Source organism: Typopeltis vanoorti, chromosome 1 (assembly GCF_054136105.1).
Source record: "Typopeltis vanoorti isolate ZY-2024b chromosome 1, IOZ_Tvanoo_1.0, whole genome shotgun sequence".
NCBI lineage: Eukaryota > Metazoa > Arthropoda > Arachnida > Uropygi > Thelyphonidae > Typopeltis > Typopeltis vanoorti.
In genome coordinates this window covers 131,522,881-131,545,526 of record NC_143549.1, presented here as the reverse complement: position 1 = coordinate 131,545,526, position 22,646 = coordinate 131,522,881, and the positions used below count along the sequence as shown (strand labels likewise).

At 38.0% G+C, this 22,646-nt stretch overlaps 1 protein-coding gene across 2 annotated transcripts in view; it reads right to left on the bottom strand.

Moving 5' to 3' along the window:
- Positions 1-22,646, bottom strand: part of LOC150110431 (succinate dehydrogenase [ubiquinone] iron-sulfur subunit, mitochondrial-like) — a 163,487-nt gene that overhangs the window by 53,936 nt on the left and 86,905 nt on the right. For both annotated transcript variants that reach the window (XM_090393764.1, XM_090393756.1), the window contains one exon: positions 11,900-11,957. In XM_090393764.1, coding sequence (XP_090249890.1) covers positions 11,900-11,957 — 58 coding nt within the window. The remainder of the gene's footprint in view (positions 1-11,899; positions 11,958-22,646) is intronic.

The following is a 22,646-nucleotide window of genomic DNA, read 5'->3' as shown; positions in this document are numbered from 1 at the left end:
TTCTGTCTAACCACGTCCTCAATTCTGCTGATGCTAACGATGAAAACTATCACTCACCCAGTCATGTGGAACAAATCGAAAAACATCTTTCAATGCTATGATGAAATGGAAAGAAAAATTGTAAAATCTAAAGAAATCATCCTCAATCCAGTACATCTCCACACTAACTTCAGTCATAATTTCTCAGACTGTTATTGCACGGCTATCCAACTTTGGCATTCATGAGATATTGAACATGTGCACACGCCCAACAAAATAAACGAGATACACAAAAATGCCTTCAAATATTAATACCTTAGCGTTTTAATGTATAAATTTATCTTGCAATGTTTGTTTGTTGGCATTTCTCTCATGTGTACCCAATGAAGTCTTCTAAGAAGACGAAACTAGTCATGCAATTTATTTAAAATGAAACTTTCTATTTTTATCTCTTGGTTTCTACTCAATCTGTTTAAAAAATGTCTTTCGGCAGAGTCAATCAGTTATATCACACACACAACGAGCAGACTGTACTTGTTTATGAATTATTTATTTCCATAATATAAACATGAGTTATCCATCACCTGACAGGAAAACAGTCAGATATTCAGGCACTATGTATGCACCTCCTGTAATATGACACAATTCAAAACAATAGTCCATTTTTTGCCAGACTCTTTGTAACTGGTCAACAGCAACTGAATTTACTGCTGCTACAATTCGATGCTGAAGTTTTTGTAATATGATAGAGGGAGGCACATAAACGATGCCCTTAATTAATCCACAAATATAAAACTTACAAAGGAGTCAGGTCTGGGGAAACTAGGTAGCCACTTGCATAACACAAGATCATCATTCCTGCTTTGACCCATCCAGCGGTTAGGAAGAGTTGCACCGAGATAATCATGGACATTAAGGTGAAAGTGAGGTGGCACTACATCCATTTCACTCTGCTGACTTCACATTCCATGAAAGTGAAGTCAGCAGAGTAATCTTTGAGTGGAGGGAACAATATGATTTGTAACATATCAAGGTATAACATCTCAGTTACTGTTGCCTCAGCAAAGAAAAAAAGCCCATAAATTTTCCTGCAAGACATGGCACAAAACACATTCACTTTGGATGAGTTCTTTTCATGTTCAATGTACTAGGGGAAGAGGGAATTGAACTGCTGTGGGACCTGTTAATAAAAGTTTGTCAAAAGGAAAATATACCTGAGGAATGGAGGGAAAGTTCTCTTGTCCTCATCTACAAGAGTAAAGGGGATGCCCAAGACTGTAAGAATTACAGAGTAATAAAGTTGATGTCCCACACAATGAAGATCCTAGAGAGAGAAAGTTCTTGATGGAAGACTGAGGAAGGAGGTGGAGATTGCAAAGGAGCAATTTGGCTTCATGCCTGGTCAATCGACGACAGATGCTATCTTTGGGTTACGACAGATGATGGAAAAGTTTCAAGAGAAGCAACGGGAGCTACATCTAGTTTTTATTGATCTGGAGAAAGCTTATGATAGAGTGCCGAGGCAAGAAGTCTGGAGGTGTTTGAGGGAGAAGAAGGTACCGGAGAAATATGTCAGGTTGGTGCAGGAGATGTACAGAAATGTGAAGACAAGAGTTCGAACCTGCCTGGGAGAGACAGAAAGTTTTCCAGTGACAGTTGGCTTGCATCAAGGGTCAGCATTAAGTGCGTTCCTGTTTAATATTGTGATGGAGGTGGTGATGGAGGAGGTGAGAGAAGATGCGCCTCAGATTATGTTATATGCAGATGACATCGTGCTGTGTGCAGAATCAAGAGAAGTGGCAGCTAAACTGGAAAGTTGGAGGAAAATACTGGAAGAGAGAAGTATGAGACTGAGCAGAGGTAAGACAGAGTATATGTGTTGCAAAGTGGATGGCAGCCAGGAGACAGATCTAGAGCTGGAAGGAAATGTCATCAGGAAGGTCAGTGACTTTAGATACTTAGGTTCAACAATGAAAGATGATGGTGAGACTGAGAAGGAAGTGGGATGCAGGATACAAGCAGGATGGAGGAACTGGAGAGAGAGAGAGATGGCTGGAGTGCTATGCGATAAGAGGGTACCGATCAATCTTAAAGGCAAAATCTACAGGACAGTAGTGAGACCAGCTAAGGCGTATGCTATGGAAACTGTGGCCCTGAGGAAAAATAACATCAGCAGGATGGAGGTAGCGGAGATGAGAATGCTTAGGTGGATGTGCAGTGTGACCAGAAAGGATCGTCTGAGAAATGATTATGTAAGGGGAACGGTGAAAGTTATGAACTTAGGAGCAAAGATACAGGAGGCAAGGTTGAGATGGTTTGGTCATGTGATCAGGAGGAAGGAAGAGTGTGTGGGAAGAAAGGTCATGCAGATGGATGTGCAGGGGAAGAGGAAGCACGGACGGCCAAAGAAGAGATGGGGGAAGATGGTGGAGGAGGACTCGAGGATGAAGAACTTGGATGTGGCTACAGCCCAAGACAGGAGGTTATGGAGGAGACTTACCACAAACAGCGACCCTACTTAAGTGGGAAAAGCTGCAGAAGATTTTATTTCATAAAATAAAATTATTTTATGAAATATTTAAAAAATTAGGCCAGTAGAATAACCGTTGATCAAATCACTGTCACTTTAGCATACTGTGTGAAATGTAATACAACTTATGTGTGTGTGTGTGTACTCCAGATGATGACCTTATATGACGGTTGAAATGTCAGGAAATTAAAATTCCTATTTCTAACATGGTTATAGGGTCCATAATTTGTCTAAAATGAAATAGGGAAAGCAGTTTGCCATTTTGATAACTGTAAGGTCATATAACTGAAGTACAATCCTATGATGCTCTACCAGAAGTCAGATGACATGTAGAGGAGAGGTAACAACTGAGGTTTCTGGTTCCAGTTAAGATTTTGATACCAATAACAGGTTTGAGTGTAGATGTATAAGTGATGGTGCACATCATTTACTGGAATTAAGAACAGAAATGTTGGTGAAGTAGATGCACTTTTTTGGAATGAGATTGAGTTTTTTTTGTTTTTTCATTATATTTTTGTTTGTTTATTTTATGTGACTCTCACCCACAAGTGATTGAAAGCCCAGTGGTACATTAATGCCATGAATGTACTAAAGATTAGACAAACTATTCTAGATACCAAACATAAAACTTTTTCAAGGCTGAAATAAGCAGGATGTGGTCTCACACTGGGCAATGAAATTTATTCCCACCTTTGGTCAGAATTTGCACTACATATTGTGCTATCAAAGTTATCTTAGCAGAGTGCCGGCCTGGTTGGTTGAGTGGTTAGCATATCTGCTCTCCAGTCAAAAGGCTGTGGGTTCGAATCCCACTGTAGATGGATTCCCTGGAGGTGTCAAGTAATAATAATAATAATTATTATTATTATTATTATTATAATTGTTATCATAGTATTTGGCATACCCAAAAAGCTGTCAAACATACATATGTACAATGGAGATGAGGAAACTGGAAACCTTGATAACTTTGGTCTGATGAAGCACAATTTAAGCTTAATGGAACAGTGAATCGGCATAATTATGTTTACTGGGCTCAAGAAAATCCGGGCACTCATGTGGACAAGGCAGTCAATAGTCAATTTACCAGGGCTCGATGTCTGGTGTGGATTGTCATCTAGGGGTTAATAAGACCATTCTTCTTTGAAGGTACTGTTACTGGTCAAGTATACCTAGACATTATTATTATTTCGGGCAACTCCAAGGAGTCGACAGACTCATCGAGGGAGGCCCTAACATCATGTCAAGAACAACTATTCATCCTTCACACAGTATCTATCATACCTCACCTTAAACTCATTCACAGTCATAGCACCCACAACAGACTCTGGCAGCTTATTCCACTCATTTACCACACTCCAAGTAAAGAACCTAGCTCTAACACTCCCTGTTAACCACATTTTTGCCCAGCTTCCATATACCCTAGTCCTCCCACCACCAGCCCTATTCTCAAAAATATCTTCTGCATCTATCTTATACAAACCCTTCAGTAATTTGAATGTCTCAATCATATCACCCCTTTTCTGCCTATCAACCAATTTTTGCAACCCACAAATCTTCAATCTGTTCTCATAAGGTTCATTCCACAGACCTGCCACCATCTTGGTCACTCGTCTCTGGATCCTCTCCACCTCCTCGCCATCAAGAAGAAACGCCAGCACCCATATCTGGGCACAGTAGTCCAGATGGGGTCTTATCAGGGCTCAATATAGAGGAACAATAACTTGTTTGTCTCTGCTCGTTAAAGTATTTTTCAGTAACCAGTGATTTGATGAGCTGTTTTAGCCACGTTTTCAATGTGCCCCCTAAACTTCAAATCCCTATCCACCAACACTCCCAAATCCCTGGCCTCAATCTCCTGGAGTACAGTTCCACCAATGTGATATACTGCTGCTAATCTTTTCACTCCAAAATGCATAACCTTACACTTTGCCACATTAAATTGACATCCATTTTCCTTAGCCCAGTCCTCCAAACTATCCAAACATCCTGCAAAATTTTGACATCCTATGCACTCACAATTGCTCTGCCCAACTTTGCATCATCAGCAAACAAGTGAACACTTCCTCTCAGATCCTTTCCTATATCTTTAATGAACAAATTGAAAAGTAGTGGTCCAAGAACAGAACCCTGCGGCACACCACTAGTCACAAGCCATCTTTAGGACTCCACTCCTGAATAAACCACTCTCTGGTATCTCTCCATCAACCACCCTCCTATCCATCTCACCAACCCTATATCCATCCCCATCTGCTCCAGTTTACTGATTAGAGTTTACTGATTAGGTATCCTATCAAAGGCCTTGGCAAGGTCCAGTAGAATCACTGAAAACCCATTACCCTTATCCAGTTCAGTCGTTACTGTGTTATAAAACGTGAGCAAATTACTGAAGCATGATCTACCCCTTCATAAAACCATGTTGACCCCCATACAGTATCCAATTTTCATCTATCCAATCCTGTATTCTTCTCTTGACTAGTTTCTCCAAGACCTTGACAACGATTCCTGATATGCTAATCGGTCGGTAATTTACAACAGCAGTCTTGGAACGTCCTTTATGCAGTGGAACTATTTTCCCCTCTTTCCACCTCCTCGGGACTAACCCAGACCTGAGACAGATTAAACAGAATGGTCAAGGGTACTGACAATTCTTTAGCTGCTTCACGTATGACACGAGCTGGTATACCATCCAATCCCACAGATGTATTGACATTGAGGTTTTGTAATAGACTACTCATTCACCACAATTCCCGTATAAACTTTTGGTTCATTCATTTCTACAATGTCACCACCTGGATGATATACTCTTGCAAAGTGCTTCGCTCAGTAATTCAACTATATCAAATGATTCAGTTACCTCCCTACCATCGGCATTCTTTAAAATCATTCTGCCATATTCATTTTTTTCTTCTACTTGCAACATATTGAAAAAATTGTTTAGGATTGTCTTTAGCCTGCATAGCCAATGTTCTTTCTTAATCCTTTTTTGCTTTTCTTGCCAGACTCGTTACCCTTCTGGCCTGGGCTTTATACTGTTCATGTGTCTGCCAGTCACCTTTCTCCTTAAATTCCCTCCATAGTTGTTTCTTTTTTTTGCAGCTCAAAAAAAGAAACAACTATGTTTCTTTTTTTGAGCTGCCCCCCCCCCCCATTCCTTCCCATCTGACTTCACAGAGCCCTATGATATCAATTTTTCCATTGTCCATTTCTTGTTTGAGATTTTCTAATTTTCCACATCTGTTTACTGTTCTCACATTCCATGTTGCAATTATGATATAGCTTGTTTTAAGTCACTTTAGAGGTTTGATCAGGAGGAACATCAACCCTTGAGGCATCCTTATTTCCTGATATTGTATCCATTCCAATGTGCACCTTCTTTTCCTCTCTGTGTCAAGAGGATGCCACCTTGGTTTGAAGGGCTGGTAGCTGCCCCCTTATAAGTTCTATCCATTGCCACTAAAATTTTCTAGGTGGGAGCCACATAAAAAAATAATAAAATTTTTAAAAACGGCTTGCATATTTTTTTCACTGGAAGCAACAGCACCTTTACTACTTTGAATTTACCTGCTATTATTAACAATAATAAAAATAAAATCATTATTATAAACAGTTTATAATTCAGTGATAACTAGGAGTGTTTCGTTGCTAAAACTGTCATATGAGTAAAGCAACATCATAGAAATGGGCATTGGTCATAACTGAAATGCACATGAGTGGATCATAATAAAGCGAAGTGTCATAAGGCAGGTATCACTGTATATCTCTTTGCCCACTCTATAAAATTTTTTTGTAGCTAATTGCTCCCTTAATGCCACAAAACTGTTCTTGATTTAAATGTTGACATTCTCCAGTCCTGACTTCCTCCTGAGAATGAAGTAATCTTTCCTGAAAATGTGAATCTAAACAACTCCAACTGGCTTTCTTTTTCAAAATGCACAGACACAGATACCCTCTGTCTCTGCAGTTCGAAAAGATACAGAAGAACGACATGATAAGGCAGCACCTTGCTATATGACCAACACCACATTGTTCACATAACCCCACGAATACCAGATAATTTAACCGCTCAACAAATACTTCTGATCTCTCACAACCTAAGCAAGTTCTTTCCCATGAAGCAACACTCACACAGCCACTTACAACTGCATGTTGTTTGGCATTAAATTATTACAAAAATGCCAAGGTGGAAAAATTATCTTCATTTCATTGCTTTGTTTCCTTAGATAAATGTTTCTAGTCTTCTGATCCAATCATTTTGATACATCACTGAAATTATTCTTATAAGTATGGAACCATTCTTATTTCACTTTAAATCTACATTCACTTATATGAGCTTTGGTTCTTAAAAAAAAAGCATGCCAAAGATATTTCAATAGAATTATGAAAATTTGCAGCTATCTTTCATTTAAATTATCACCTTTTTTTCTGCCTCTATTAGAGCGGAATATACCTAGTATTGAGTAGGCAAATTATTAAATCTTCCAAAACACACTGAATAGGCTACACAAAGCTGGTTTAGTTTATTTGGATTTACAGCTAGAGCTCGAGATAAGAGGCCAGTGTTATTATGTTTGTTAATTGTGTGTATTCACTGGCTAGTTTCCTTGTTTTGCAGGATAAAAAAACTACAAAAATAAGGAAGCTTGTATTGTGTCCAAATAGCAGTCATGCTTTCAGGTCCCAAAAGCTAGTGAATAACTTTTCTCTAACTTTGCTTTTGCCTCTTTTGCACTCAAATAATTCTACTGCATTGTTACTTTACCATTTGCTCTGTCATTTATTTACCAAGAAACTAATAAATGTCTTACCATTCCAAACTCAACATTCAATACCCTTTTGATTTTGCACTAGAAAAGATCAGAAGAATCTTGCATAAACTGGATACCAAAAATCTCCCTTAGTCTTCATGTCACAATTCCAATTGTTCTACGTTTGTTGTCAATCCATATTCAACCCATTCTTAAAGATAAAGTATCCGTTAAACTATTCCTTTCTATCACGTTAAATCTTTCAAAAGTGAAAACTAATAAATGATTACCACTACATGACACTGACACACACACACAGCATATTTTTGTGTATGTTCCCCACATTTGGATAACTGCCATGGTTGAAGTCTGTAGAAACTCAAGCAAATGCCCTTCATATTTCTAAGATACTTGATCTTGTTTAGCAGAAGAGCTTATTAAGTAAACAGCTATCTCGTGGGCTGACTTTTGCAGCTGTCTTGCTAGCTTTCTCTGCAACTGTACATGACTTGTAATGGCAGATGGATTTTTATCTTAAAACCATAACTAATGCTGGGCATCACAGTGTTTCATTCTTTTCTGTCTACTCTTTTCTTTTGTTAAACTAATGAACTCTTCAAGTGAAATGCAAATCCTGTCCATGGTTTTGATTATGACAAACTGCATTATACAAATGAACATAACTAATAAATGCCCAAAACTCTTAAATTCATTCCCCCAAAGTTTTCAAGAGGACAGGGATACATTCTGGAAAAAAAAAAGGCTAAAAGCCCCTTCCCACACACCTTTTTTTTTTTTTTTTTTTTTTTTTTTTTTTTTAGCAACATCAAATTTCTGGACAGGATGAGATTTTTTTCTCCTTGTTCACATCTCCAATCTTTCTTGACATAAGCATATTATAATTGTTCCACCCGAACAACTAAGATTAATCAGGTTCTCTCTTACTTGAGCCATTACTTTACCTTTAAAAACACCAAAAATCTGTTCAATCACTGAATACAGTTTTTAAATTTGGGGTGGTGCCCCTAAGAGTTCCCAAAAGGTCCTTGACTCACACAGGCATTCAGTTACTGCTATTTGCATTTTTAACAGATATTCCCATAATTATTGTTCACCAGGAATTGAAGTTCATACCAACAATGCAAGAAAACTTAATCTACACGGCTTACAACTCGCCCAGTAAAACTACTGAATGCAGATCTAGACACCATTCTAGGCACCAAAGATTCCATTATCATAGCAGGTTATCTAAATGCCAAACATCCAACATGGAATAGTAAGATAACAAACAAAAACGGACGTATATTAAACAATTGCCAGCAAAGGTTGGTCGATTGATAGAGCCTCTGCTACTAATGGCTCATGCAAAAAGTTAAGCAAGTTTGAGCACGGTTAGTAGTTGGAAGGAGTTCAATTGTTCGATGCTGTTGGCACACTCTCCTTTGATGAGTCTTTGGACTCTCTGGAGGTGTCACATAATAATAATAATTATGTTACTTCCAACCACACAGCAGTAGCTGGTCCAACCGAACCCACTCATTTTGGTCCTTTTGGCAGTCCAGATGTTTGGATATTGCTAAACCTACAAAACATCAGATATCAGTACCATCTCTTCAGATCACAACCCAATCTTATTCAAATTAGGCATGCAGGAACAATTTATCCTACTTCATTACTTCAAAGTTTGGAAAACATTTACCAAAGTAATCCCCAAACATATTGATGCAGTACCTACCATCAAAAAAAAAAAAAAGGAAGATATACATGAAGCAATAACCAACTTCACAAATCAAATCAATAACATACTGGTAGCAGTCACCATGACCAAATCTCCTTATAAGCCTAACCAAGTCCCGGATGACATCATGCATTTAATCAGAGATAGGAATAAAGCCTAGAAAATATATCACAATATACAAGCTCCACAAGATCGAAAAATCCTAAACAAATTTAATATTCAAATTAGAGAAGCTCTCAAAAACCACAAAAATCATGAGTGGGAAAACAACCTCACATCTCTCAGTCCTGAAGACCAATCAATATGGAAATTCCTTAAAACTCTTTGTATCAAACACAAACCTCTCCACCCAATGCATGTTGAAGAGGGCATCGTATTTACAGATGAAGCCGAAGTTCTTGTCAGCAATCGTGAAAAGCAGTACGATCCAGTATACGAAAATATAAATATCAACCTTGTTTACAAGATTCACCAATATGTCAGATGCACCTTAAGTCAATCCACAAGCAACCTGGAAGTGATCAGTCCAACTGAAATAACTAGTATCATCAAACATCTTAATAACAAAAAAGCATCAGGTTCAAATGGGGTCACTAAGAAAATCATTAACCTTCTTCCACACAAAGCTGTAATGCACCTTGTCAATATCATAAATGCAATACTAAGATTGCAGTAATCTCCTCCACCTTGGAAAATTGTGGATATTATTCTGATACATAAACCAGGAAAAGATCCAGTTTCCTCAAAACTACTGTTTCCCCCCCCCCCACACACACACACCACCACCACCATCAGTTTATTATCCAATTTAGTAAAAGCTGCAGAAAGAGTTATCTTAACCAGATTATAAGAAGCAACAGATAAATTAAACATCATACCAAATAAACAATTCAGTTTACAATGAAATCAGCATAGTTCAGCAAATTCATGGACTTGTTGAATATATTGCCACAGGATACAAATGGAAACAACATAGATGCTGTATTCATGGACGATGCAAAGACTTCAGACAAAATTTAGCATCAAGGACTTCTTTATAAGCTTATTAAAGCAAATATCCCAACCAACATGATATGATTAATAAATAATATCAATGATAGGAAAATGCAGCTTTAAATTAACGGTATCAAATCCACTCAGTATAAAATTACAGCTGGAGCCCTACAAGGCTCCCTACTGAGAGCTGCTTTTATTCTTTATTTACATGGCAGATATCCCTCAAAATCTTGCCATGACCATCATAGCTTTATATATAGATGGCACAGCTATACTAACTAAATCTCTTCATCCATTCCTGATAACCAAAAGACTCCAAAACAGCATCACCACCTTGGAAAAATAGTTTTCTGAATGGAGACTTCAAGTGAATGTACAAAGAAAGTTCAGCTGTACTCTTCACTAGAAGGATAGCATTCCCCAAAGGAAATATTCAGATGTTCTATACTAAAATGTCACAGTAAACAGAAACAAAATATCTAAGCATACACTTGGATAAAGGATTGTGATTCACTAACCACGTCAAACTCATCCATATGAAAGTGTTCAATTGTATAACTCAACTATACCCTATGATTAACTGACATAGCAAACTAAATTCAAGAAATAAACTATTACTCTACCAGATAGTAATAAGACCTATAATTACTTATCCCATGCCAGCTTGGAGCCCATACATCCAAAGTTGCAAAGAGTGCAAAACAAGTGTTTACATATGATACTAGATGCTCCATGCTTCATCAGAAATGAACAGATCCACAGTGATACCATCACCCCATATATATCTCCTCCCTTCTTCATTCAATAGCAATAAAGTACTTCTCAAATCAACTTATCAAACAAGCTACAAATCACTACAAGCATAGCAGACCAAAGACCATTCTCCTATCTACTGGTTTCACTTAATTTACAGCCCCCAAAGGGCAAGCTTAAAGCTCAAACTACCCAGAATCAAACATACTCCACAGACAAAGGGGAATAAGAAAAGCACATGCTTCCCCCCATCATAACAGTAATGATGTGGTACAGTGTACTAATATATAAACTGAACAACCCCCTCACATGTGGAATTACCATAAAAATAAATAAATAAAAAGTAAAAAAATCGAAGTATACTGTCAATGGTAAGATAAAGTGTCTTTGTATTCTATAATAATTTTTGAAATATGTTTCAAATGAAGTGAATCACAATCCTCTACATTGTAGTAAAAGAAAGTGATGAACAACTATCAACTGAGCATTATAAAGTAATGATGTGGACTATAAGAATCAATACCATGTGTAATAACAAAGCAAATCACACATAGAGCTTCTGATGCATTCAGCAATGCATCAGGAGCTCTATGTGTAATCTGAAGGAAGCATACATTCTAAGAAAATAGAATTAGTTACTTTATTATATGCATGTAAAATATTATAAATTTATGCAAAACACACACACACCATATATATAATTTTTTTATAGGGCAAAAAAAAAATTAATTTAGATGCTTCTTTCCTCTTTATATGTAAGGAATGTATGAAATTCTAAAATAAATAAATCAGCTAATGCCTTTTATTCCCTTATAGAGAGTAGGTGAGGCCTTTATACCCTATCTAGCTATAAAAATAGCTATATGAAATTATTCGGTCTAAATTTTTATGCATAGAATTTTCAGTCATAAAATTCTGTTACAATCCAATCATAGAACAATTTACTTTTACAAGAAAATTATTTTGTATGCTTTTTCTTCTCAATGAAAACAAGTTTAGCAGAAAAATAGTTTTGTAGTTTTATAACACTGTCAACAGGTATAATTTACATACTATACTATACTAGAAGAAACAATGTCACAATTCTACTGATGACTTGATTAAACTTGTACTATAATGAAAGGTATAATTTGAAAAATCATAATAAGAACAACATACCAAATGCATGCCAGTGTATTGACACCACCTATATTCATTGCACAAGAACCACAAATTCCTGCAAATATTTTAAAAATATATTGGGTAACCCACACAAACTAAATCAAAAATTATCAAAAGTTCTTTAGAAACCAAATCTAATTCCAAACACTAAACTAATAAGACCATTTCCAAGAGAAAGAGAGTATGGCAATTTTTAAATAAGTTTAGGCCAGTTTTATTCAACATCCTGTATACAATGTTTTTATACATATATAACACATAATAATACAGACAGATAATGCTTTCTAATACTTTTTAGAAAACATTAAGTTTGGAAGAGTTGATGTGAGCTAGGATCTAAAACTAGGGTAATAGAAACATTTTTAATTGAGGGGAGGGGCAGTCTGCATAAGTTTGTTAATGGAAAAGTCATGTTTTTGCAATCTTATGTATTCCAAATCGGGTAGGAGATGTGGACAACAAGAAAAACATACAGTTATATATATATCCAGATTTTGCATGACAAGTTGCTAGATAACTCAGTGTTTAGGCCAGTTTTATTCAACATCCTGTATACAATGTTTTTATACATATATAACACATAATAATACAGACAGATAATGCTTTCTAATACTTTTTAGAAAACATTAAGTTTGGAAGAGTTGATGTGAGCTAGGATCTAAAACTAGGGTAATAGAAACATTTTTTATTGAGGGGAGGGGCAGTCTGCATAAGTTTGTTAATGGAAAAGTCATGTTTTTGCAATCTTATGTATTCCAAATCGGGTAGGAGATGTGGACAACAAGAAAAACATACAGTTATATATATATCCAGATTTTGCATGACAAGTTGCTAGATAACTCAGTGTTTAAACTGAGTTATCATAAAAAGATTAGTGAGCTGGATAAAAGACTGAGATAAGCAGCAGCGGGAGTGCAGTAATCTGAAAGGAAAAATGGCTAGTGATTTTTATAGGTTTAAATGAGGATATACAGTTTTCATGTGAATCTCAAATTCTATCTAATAAATGCTGTAATCCTATAACAAAATAGCAAAAATTAGTCTTGCTGAAACTACGTAGTGAATGAGGGACATTAAGATTTTCAGTCTAATGTTCTCCAAAATAAATTATATTTTGGCTGCAATTCAATGTTGCAAAGTGTAAGGATTTGAAAATGCATAAATTATTAGGATATGACAATGAATCATGTCAACGATAAGGACTAACATGAAGTGATATTACTATTCCACTGTACAAACCATAATCATGTCACATCCAGACTACTGCATACACAGTTCACCTGATTTTCAGGACAAGAAAATTTTGGAAAGAATTCAGGGAAGATCAGTTAAGATAATATGGAGTCTGTGTAAAACTACTATATAAAACACAAATTGGTGACAAGTTTCATACCATTTTAATAGAGAAGAGATTAATCAGAATGGAGAAGAGGAAGAAGAATGACAGACCATTCTGGAAGCTGTACAATGAGTGTGTGAGACTGTGCATACGTGTGTGTGTGTGTGTAGGTTTATTTGCTTGGAGAGTAGTAGATAACTGGAATGTAATGCCAGTATAAAAGTAGCAAAGGAGTTTGTCATGGTGATGTGCAACCTTAACAGATTACCTTAAGATTAGGAAGGTTACTGTAATCATAATGATATAAATAAAAATTTAAATAACTCAAATGATCCTGGTATTTTAATGCATTTCTCAGACAACTTAAGTAGATGAAAACTAATGAGAGATCATGATGCTACTGGGAAGGGAGAGGCAGTTCCACTATTTAACGGCAATATCACAGTACTGGTAACTTTAGAAACAATCTGTCAAGATGAGAAATACTAAGAATGAAACAGACCAGTGATTTTACTTAAAAAAAAAAAAAGAAAAAAAAGTAGCATGCTTTGGAGGTTAGCATATTTTAGAATATGCTAACCTCCAAATCATCAATCATCTTTTGTGAGAATGAAACATTGATGGCAAAATGCTGGATATTGGTCACAACATTTTAGTTGTTTATTATTGCAAATAAGCTCAGTAAAATAGCAGAACACACTAAAAACTGATGCTTTGCTAACAAAGATAGGCTTAATCCCCCCCACACACACCTACTATTAATCAACCTGCAACATCAAGATTACATCCTACTCGCTTGAGTACAGTATATTTGGTTGCTACAGTAAGATTCCCAGATTATCTAACACTTATTTCCAGATTATCAAACAACACTTAATGTGCCAAAGGTTTACAACCTTCAATGGATGAGATTCGTAAAAGTCTAGACTATAAGACCATTCTGTTCAAACCAGACAGACAATTGTACTTGGGTGTTTGAATGATTCTGAAAAAGCTGGTAGAAATCACAATGAAATATATAACATATAATATGGTTAAATTAAAAATGCCAAAAACTTATATTCTTGTTTCATCTTTTGTTAAGCAAGCAAACAAATAATAAATTTAGTTTAATCCTTTATCCAAGTGTGAGCAAACAAATTTTGCACCTGAAAATATCTTCAGACTGAACATGGTGTTGAACTACCTTACTGGGGTAAGGTAGGTGTTGTACTACCTTAGTTTTGGAGGTTTAATGGATTTTTTACAACACTCAAAGAGAATTAAAATAGAATTTAATACTTCCTATATTTCATCCTAGTCACTAGGACATCTACGGGGATTACAAAAACAATTAATGTAACATGCACACAAAAACTTACAATGCTAAGCCCAACCACATGGGTGACACTAAAGTCCTATCTAGGTGGAGCGCCCTCTAAGGGCGGTAGTAGTTGGCCTAGAATGTAAGGTGGGACCTTTGGTGATGAGTGTTTCCCAAATCTTCGGAAGCTTAATGCAACCGTATTTGTTAAGATTTGGTTGGTTTCTGAGAGCTGCTGCTGCTTCTAAGAAAAATCTCTCTTTCTTGAATTTGCTGTAGTGGAGCATGGTGGTTTTCTTCCATGATACTCTGTGAGTGGTGTCCAAAACATGGTCAGCCAAGCCTGAATGGCCATTGTTGTGTTTAACGATGTACGACTTGTGTTCCTCCAGGCGGATGGATGCTGATCTGCCTGTCTGTTCAAAGTACGCAAGCTTGTAGGAACAGGGTACTTTGTAAACTCCAGGCAGAGAGAGAGGAGGGAGCTGATCTTTCGTAGCACGGATAAGGGTAGCAAGTTTGCAGTAGGGCTTATATGCTGTGTGTAGGTTATACTTTTTTAGTATCTTGGCTATTTTTTCCGAAGTGCCTCGGATGTAGGGTATGGTGATGGCATTTTTAAAATCTTGTTGACGAGAGGGACGGGGAATGGGGGAGGAATTGATTATTTTTTTGATACTGTGTTCGCTGTAGCCATTGGAGAGGAAAGTTCTGTATATGTGGTTAAGCGCAGTAGTGAGGGCGGTTCCACTGGAACAAAGATTGTGGGCTCTCTTGGTAAGGGTTTTAATGATGCCATATTGTTGTGAGGGGTGGTGGTGGGAGAGTTTGTGAATGTATCTGCCTGTGTGTGGGTTTTCTGTATACAGTGAAGGCAAGTGTATCATTAGGCAGGCACGTGACTAAGGTGTCTAGGAAGGGTAAACAATTGTTCTTTTCCTTTTCCATAGTAAACTGGATGTAGGCTATTGAGATGACCGAGGAAGGAGTCTAACGTGTCTGGGCCATGAGGCCAAATAGAGAACACATCATCTACATATCTTAGCCAGATAGAAGGTTTGAGTGGGGCTGAGTCTATGGCTCGTTTTTCGAAATCTTCCATATAGAAATTGGAAAGGGGGGGGGGGACCCATGGCAGTTCCCTCTATCTGCTTGTAGATTTTGTCATTCCAAGAGAAATACCCAGAGTTGATGGCAAAGGAAAAGAGATCTAAGATGTCAGAGGGGAAAACATTTTCTAAGAGAGATAAAGTGTCAGTTAAGGGAATATTGGTAAACAAAGAGGAGATATCAAAGCTTACTAATATGTCTGTATTATTCAAGGTTAAATTTTCTGTGAGGGCTTTAAAGTGGGTCGAGTTTTTTATATAGGAAGCTGAATTTCCGGTGAGGGGGGACAGAGAGTTAGCCAGCTGTTTAGACAGTCTGTAACAAGGTGCATTGGTGGCATCTACTATAGGTCTGAGTGGGGAATTGGGTTTGTGGATTTTTGGTAAACCGTATATTCGGGAGGGACGGGAGCGGAAAGGTTTAAGTTTTTTCGTGACGTCAGGGGGCCAGGAGGTTACTTTTTTAAGTAAGATTTTTAATTTCTTAACTTGTGTTTTTGTGGGGTCATGTTCTAGCGGGATGTAGGTAGCGCGATCGCGGAGGATAATGTTCATTTTACGATTGTATTCGCTGGTATTAAGAACAACTGTGGCGTTACCCCTATCTGCTCTGGTGATGACGATACTTTTTTCTTTGCGTAGTTTCTGGAGAGCCATGCGTTGGGCATAAGATAAGTTACTTTTTGGAGGCGAAGAGTGAGCGAGGATGTTGGCTACGTCGAGTCTGATGTTGTTGGCTACCTCCGACGGTAAGCGACTGATCCCCCATTCGACGTTAACCATTACATCGAGCACCGGCACTTCTTTCGGGGCGACGGCAAAATTATGGCCGAGGCAAAGGGCGCTGACGGCATCCTCGTTGAGCCTTTTGGAAGAGAGGTTTATTACTGTCTGGAGCGGTTGGATTTGTGGTTGTGGTTTGTCTTTAACCAGGTTGCTGTATTTCTTGACGTGTTTGTTTTTTATTTTTTGAAATTCTCTCTGTGCAGAAGTTTCCGAAATGTCAGAGAGAGAATCGACCAAAGTTCAGGGTTAAGAACGGTGGAGAGCTCTGAATGTAAGGAGCCAATGGCGGCACGAGTAGAGGCGATTTGCTCGCGTAGTAATGCTAGGCTGGCACGTTTATATATACGGAGTGCTTTTTTGGAATGGAAATTGGTCTTCATTTTAACACATTTCGGTATCACTGTTGTATTCCGACATCTTTTTAAAAAGGCCAGCGTATTTAGTTGTCTAGATAGTCGTAGTTTTGACTTACCGTATTGTTTGGATTTACGTGCTAAATCTTCTCCATGGATGATTAGAATTCTTGTGTAGAGGCTTAAGTGCTGTGAGGACATTATGTTGGAGGTTTAATGGATTTTTTACAACACTCAAAGAGAATTAAAATAGAATTTAATACTTCCTATATTTCGTCCTAGTCACTAGGACATCTACGGGGATTACAAAAACAAGCACACAAAAACTTACTTATCGTACTTTGGACAGACAGGCAGATCAGCATCCATCCGCCTGGAGGAACACAAGTCGTACATCGTTAAACACAACCATGGCCATTCAGGCTTGGCTGACCATGTTTTGGACACCACCCACAGAGTATCATGGAAGAAAACCACCATGCTCCACCACAGCAAATTCAAGAAAGAGAGACTTTTCTTAGAAGCAGCAGCAGCTCTCAGAAACCAACCAAATCTTAACAAATACGGTTGCATTAAGTTTCCGAAGATTTGGGAAACACTCATCACCAGAGGTCCCACCTTACATTCCAGGCCACCTACTACCGCCTATAGAGGGTGCTCCACCTAGATAGGACTTTAGTGTCACCCACGTGGTTGGGCTTAGTATTGTAAGTTTTTGTGTGCATGTTACATTAATTGTTTTTGTAATCCCCGTAGATGTCCTAGTGACTAGGACGAAATATAGGAAGTATTAAATTCTATTTTAATTCTCTTTGAGTGTTGTAAAAAATCCATTAAACCTCCAACATAATGTCCTCACAGCACTTAAGCCTCTACACAAGAATTCTAATCATCCATGGAGAAGATTTAGCACATAAATCCAAGCAATACGTTAAGTCAAAACTACGACTATCTAGACAACTAAATAGGCTGGCCTTTTTAAAAAGATGTCGGGATATACAAGAGTTATACCGAAATGTGTTAAAATGAAGACCAATTTCCATTCCAAAAAAGCACTCCGTATATATAAACGTGCCAGCCAAACATTACTATGCGAGCAAATCGCCTCTACTCGTGCTGCCCTCGCAGTGATGAACGCCGCCATTGGCTCCTTACATTCAGAGCTCTCCACCGTTCTTAACACGGAACTTTGGTCGATTCTCTCTGACATTTCAGAAACTTCCGCACAGAGAGAATTAAAAAAAAAAAAAAACAAGCCAAAAAATACAGCAACCTAGTTAAAGACAAACCACAACCACAAATTCAACCGCTCCAGACAGTAATAAACCTCTCTTCCAAAAAGGCTCAACGAGGATGCCGTCAGCGCCCTTTACCTCGGCCGTAATTTTGCCGTCGCCCCGAAAGAAGTGCCGGTGCTCGATGTAATGGTTAACGTCGAACGGGGGATCAGTTGCTTACCGTCGGAGTTAGCCAACAACATCAGACTCGACGTAGCCAACATCCTCGCTCACTCTTTGCCTTCAAAAAGTAACTTATCTTATGCCCAACGCATGGCTCTCCAGAAACTACGCAAAGAAAAAAGTATCGTCATCACCAGAGTGGATAAGGGTAATGCAACAGTTGTTCTTAATACCAGCGAATACAATCGTAAAATGAACATTATCCTCCGCGATCGCGCTACCTACATCCCGCTAGAACACGACCCCACAAAAACACAAGTTAAGAAATTAAAAATCTTACTTAAAAAAGTAACCTCCTGGCCCCCTGACGTCACGAAAAAACTTAAACCTTTCCGCTCCCGTCCCCTCCGAATATACGGTTTACCAAAAATCCACAAACCCAATTTCCCACTCAGACCTATAGTAGATGCCACCAATGCACCTTGTTACAGACTGTCTAAACAGCTGGCTAACTCTCTGTCCCCCCTCACCGGAAATTCAGCTTCCTATATAAAAAACTCGACCCACTTTAAAGCCCTCACAGAAAATTTAACCTAGAATAATACAGACATATTAGTAAGCTTTGATATCTCCTCTTTGTTTACCAATATTCCATTAATAGACACTTTATCTCTCTTAGAAAACGTTTTCCCCTCTGACATCTTAGATCTCTTTTCCTTTGCCATCAACTCTGGGTATTTCTCTTGGAATAACAAAATCTACAAGCAGATAGAGGGAACCGCCATGGGTTCCCCCCCCTGCCAATTTCTATATGGAAGATTTCGAAAAACGAGCCATAGATTCAGCCCCACTCAAACCTTCTATCTGGCTAAGATATGTAGATGATGTGTTCTCTATTTGGCCTCATGGCCCAGACACGTTAGACTCCTTCCTCTGTCATCTCAATAGCCTACATCCAGTTTACTATGGAAAAGGAAAATAACAATTGTTTACCCTACCTAGACACCTTAGTCACGTGCCTGCCTAATGATACACTTGCCTTCACTGTATACAGAAAACCCACACACACAGGCAGATACATTCACAAACTCTCCCACCACCATCCCTCACAACAATATGGCATCATTAAAACCCTTACCAAGAGAACCCACAATCTTTGTTCGAGTGGAACCGCCCTCACTACTGAGCTTAACCACATACACAGAACTTTCCTCTCCAATGGCTACAGTGAACACAGTATCAAAAAAATAATCAATTCCTCCCCCATTCCCCGTCCCTCTCGTCAACAAGATTTTAAAAGTGCCATCACCATACCCTACATTCGAGGCACTTCGAAAAAAATAGCCAAGATACTAAAAAAGTATAACCTACACACAGCATATAAGCCCTACTGCAAACTTGCTACCCTTATCCGTTCTACGAAAGATCAGCTCCCTCCTCTCTCTCTCTGCCTGGAGTTTACAAAGTACCCTCTTCCTGCAAGCTTGCATACTTTGGACAGACAGGCAGATCAGCATCCATCTGCCTTGAGGAACACAAGTCGTACATCGTTAAACACAACCATGGCCATTCAGGCTTGGCTGACCATGTTTTGGACACCACCCACAGAGTATCATGGAAGAAAACCACCATGCTCCACCACAGTAAATTCAAGAAAGAGAGACTTTTTTTTAGAAGTAGCAGCAGCTCTCAGAAAACAACCAAATCTTAACAAATACGGTTGCATTAAGCTTCCGAAGATTTGTGAAACATTCATCACCAGAGGTCCCACCTTACATTCCAGGCCACCTACTACCGCCCTTAGAGGGCGCTCCACCTAGATAGGACTTTAGTGTCACCCACGTGGTTGGGCTTAGTATTGTAAGTTTTTGTGTGCATGTTACATTAACTGTTTTTGTAATCCCCGTAGATGTCCTAGTGACTAGGACAAAATATAGGAAGTATTAAATTCTATTTTAATTCTCTTTGAGTGTTGTAAAAAATCCATTAAACCTCCAACATAATGTTCTCACAGCACTTAAGCCTCTACACAAGTGTACTACCTTAGGTTGCACTACAACACCATATTCAGTCCTGAAGATATTTTCAGGTGCAAACTTTGTTTGCTCACACTTGAATAAAGGATTAAACTAAATTTATTATAGTCTAACCAAGTGAAAAATAAACCTTCAACAAGCAAACTAAGTTTGCCTGTGAATTATCTTCATGACTAGACTATTTGTATATAGAGGCTAATGACTTCACATTAATTGCCTTCTGGCATTCATATAGTGAAGGTATGTAAGTTCATTGGTCACAACATTTTAGTTGTTTATTATTGCAAATAAGCTCAGTAAAATAGCAGAAAACACTAAAAACTGATGCTTTGCTAACAAAGATAGGCTTAATCCCACACACACACACCTACTATTAATCAACCTGCAACATCAAGATTACATCCTACTCGCTTGAGTACAGTATATTTGGTTGCTACAGTAAGATTCCCAGATTATCTAACACTTATTTCCAGATTATCAAACAACACTTAATGTGCCAAAGGTTTACAACCTTCAATGGATGAGATTCGTAAAAGTCTAGACTATAAGACCATTCTGTTCAAACCAGACAGACAATTGTACTTGGGTGTTTGAATGATTCTGAAAAAGCTGGTAGAAATCACAATGAAATATATAACATATAATATGGTTAAATTAAAAATGCCAAAAACTTATATTCTTGTTTCATCTTTTGTTAAGCAAGCAAACAAATAATAAATTTAGTTTAATCCTTTATCCAAGTGTGAGCAAACAAAGTTTGCACCTGAAAATATCTTCAGGACTGAACATGGTGTTGTACTACCTTAGGTTGTACTACAACACCATATTCAGTCCTGAAAATATTTTCAGGTGCAAACTTTGTTTGCTCACACTTGGATAAAGGATTAAACTAAATTTATTATAGTCTAACCAAGTGAAAAATAAACTTTCAACAAGCAAACTAAGTTTGCCTGTGAATTATCTTCATGACTAGACTATTTGTATATAGAGGCTAATGACTTCACATTAATTGCCTTCTGGCATTCATATAGTGAAGGTATGTAAGTTCTTTTCACTTAAACTTTGATATCATCCAGGTCTACCTACTCACTGATGAGACCTCAAAAAAGGTTGAAACCAGTCTGGGTAGTGACCTCTCCTCATAATGTAAGGCAGTATTACATCTCCTAGGAGCTGTGTTTTAAGTTATGAGAAAACATCAAGGATAGCGAGGGAGCTTGCTCCACCTTTGCTTCAAGTTGCCTTAGTGTTGTACTACCAGGTATTCACTTACGCTTAGATTCGCCGATAGTTCTTCGGCATGAAACTCTCAGATCGTAGTTTTCAATCTCAGAGTTCCGCATACTGGCTATAAAATAATAAGGGATTTTTATCCCCTTAATTTTAGTAACCAATGATGTTTAGCTGCAAGATGACCACCTCATAGTGTAAAATTCTATGCAGTAGAATTTTTTTTTCTTAACTTTTCATCGACTAACAGAGGTCACGAATATTGTATAAATAAGGATATTGTAGTTTAACACTGATTGTAAATTTTGTTACGAATTTTGTACATAAGGTATATATTAACTCTGTAGTTGTAATAATTTTGATTGATGAAAAATTATGCAAGCATATGTTGAAACTGTATGTATGTTAAACTGTATATTTCAAGGGCAATGCCTTAGAAAGCGGCCTGGCATTTGATGTGGGTTCTGATTTAAAAGAAATGGCTTAGAAGCTTCGTTTATGCAACAATGTAAAGTGCTTTCAATTGTGTTCAAGCTTAACAAAATACAAGTCTCCAGGGCAGTGCAACAAAAGGAGGTGACGAACATCTAAGGATGTCCTGCATTTGGTAAATAAGATTGTTTTTGTGTGTTCTGTGGGAAACAGAAGTAATCGACAACTGTGAAGGTCACATCCCCTTTTGCGCGGGAATATTAGGGGTTCTCAACCCTTAATCCAGGGACCTGAGGAGAAGTATAAGAAAGGATCAGGAAAAACTCCAGGATAATGGAGGTATGCAGAAACACAGAAGGAAACGCAGTCTCCTCTCATAGCGTCTCAATCCAGCATCACAGATGTGGGTCCATTAGAAGTCTGGAAAGAAGCAGTGGGCGCCAGGAAATATCAAGGAGAAGAGAAGTCGGACCAGCATGCCTGGCCAGTAAGATAATCTGCCATGTGCATCAGACGTCGAAAGCCTTCGGCTGACCTAGAAAGCATCAGTGTAATATGCACCAAGCCCAAGGAGTCCTCTACGATGCGACGCCACCAAAGGGAAGAAGCCCGCACGAATGTTGAGGCCCAGAATGGAAAAAGCAGTAAGTGGAACCAGTAAAGAGATAAAAAAGCCAATTAAGATATATGTGTCAGAGAAGAACTGTGTGTTCTTCTCTGATAGTTCATGGGACACTTACAAAGTTTGATTGTGAT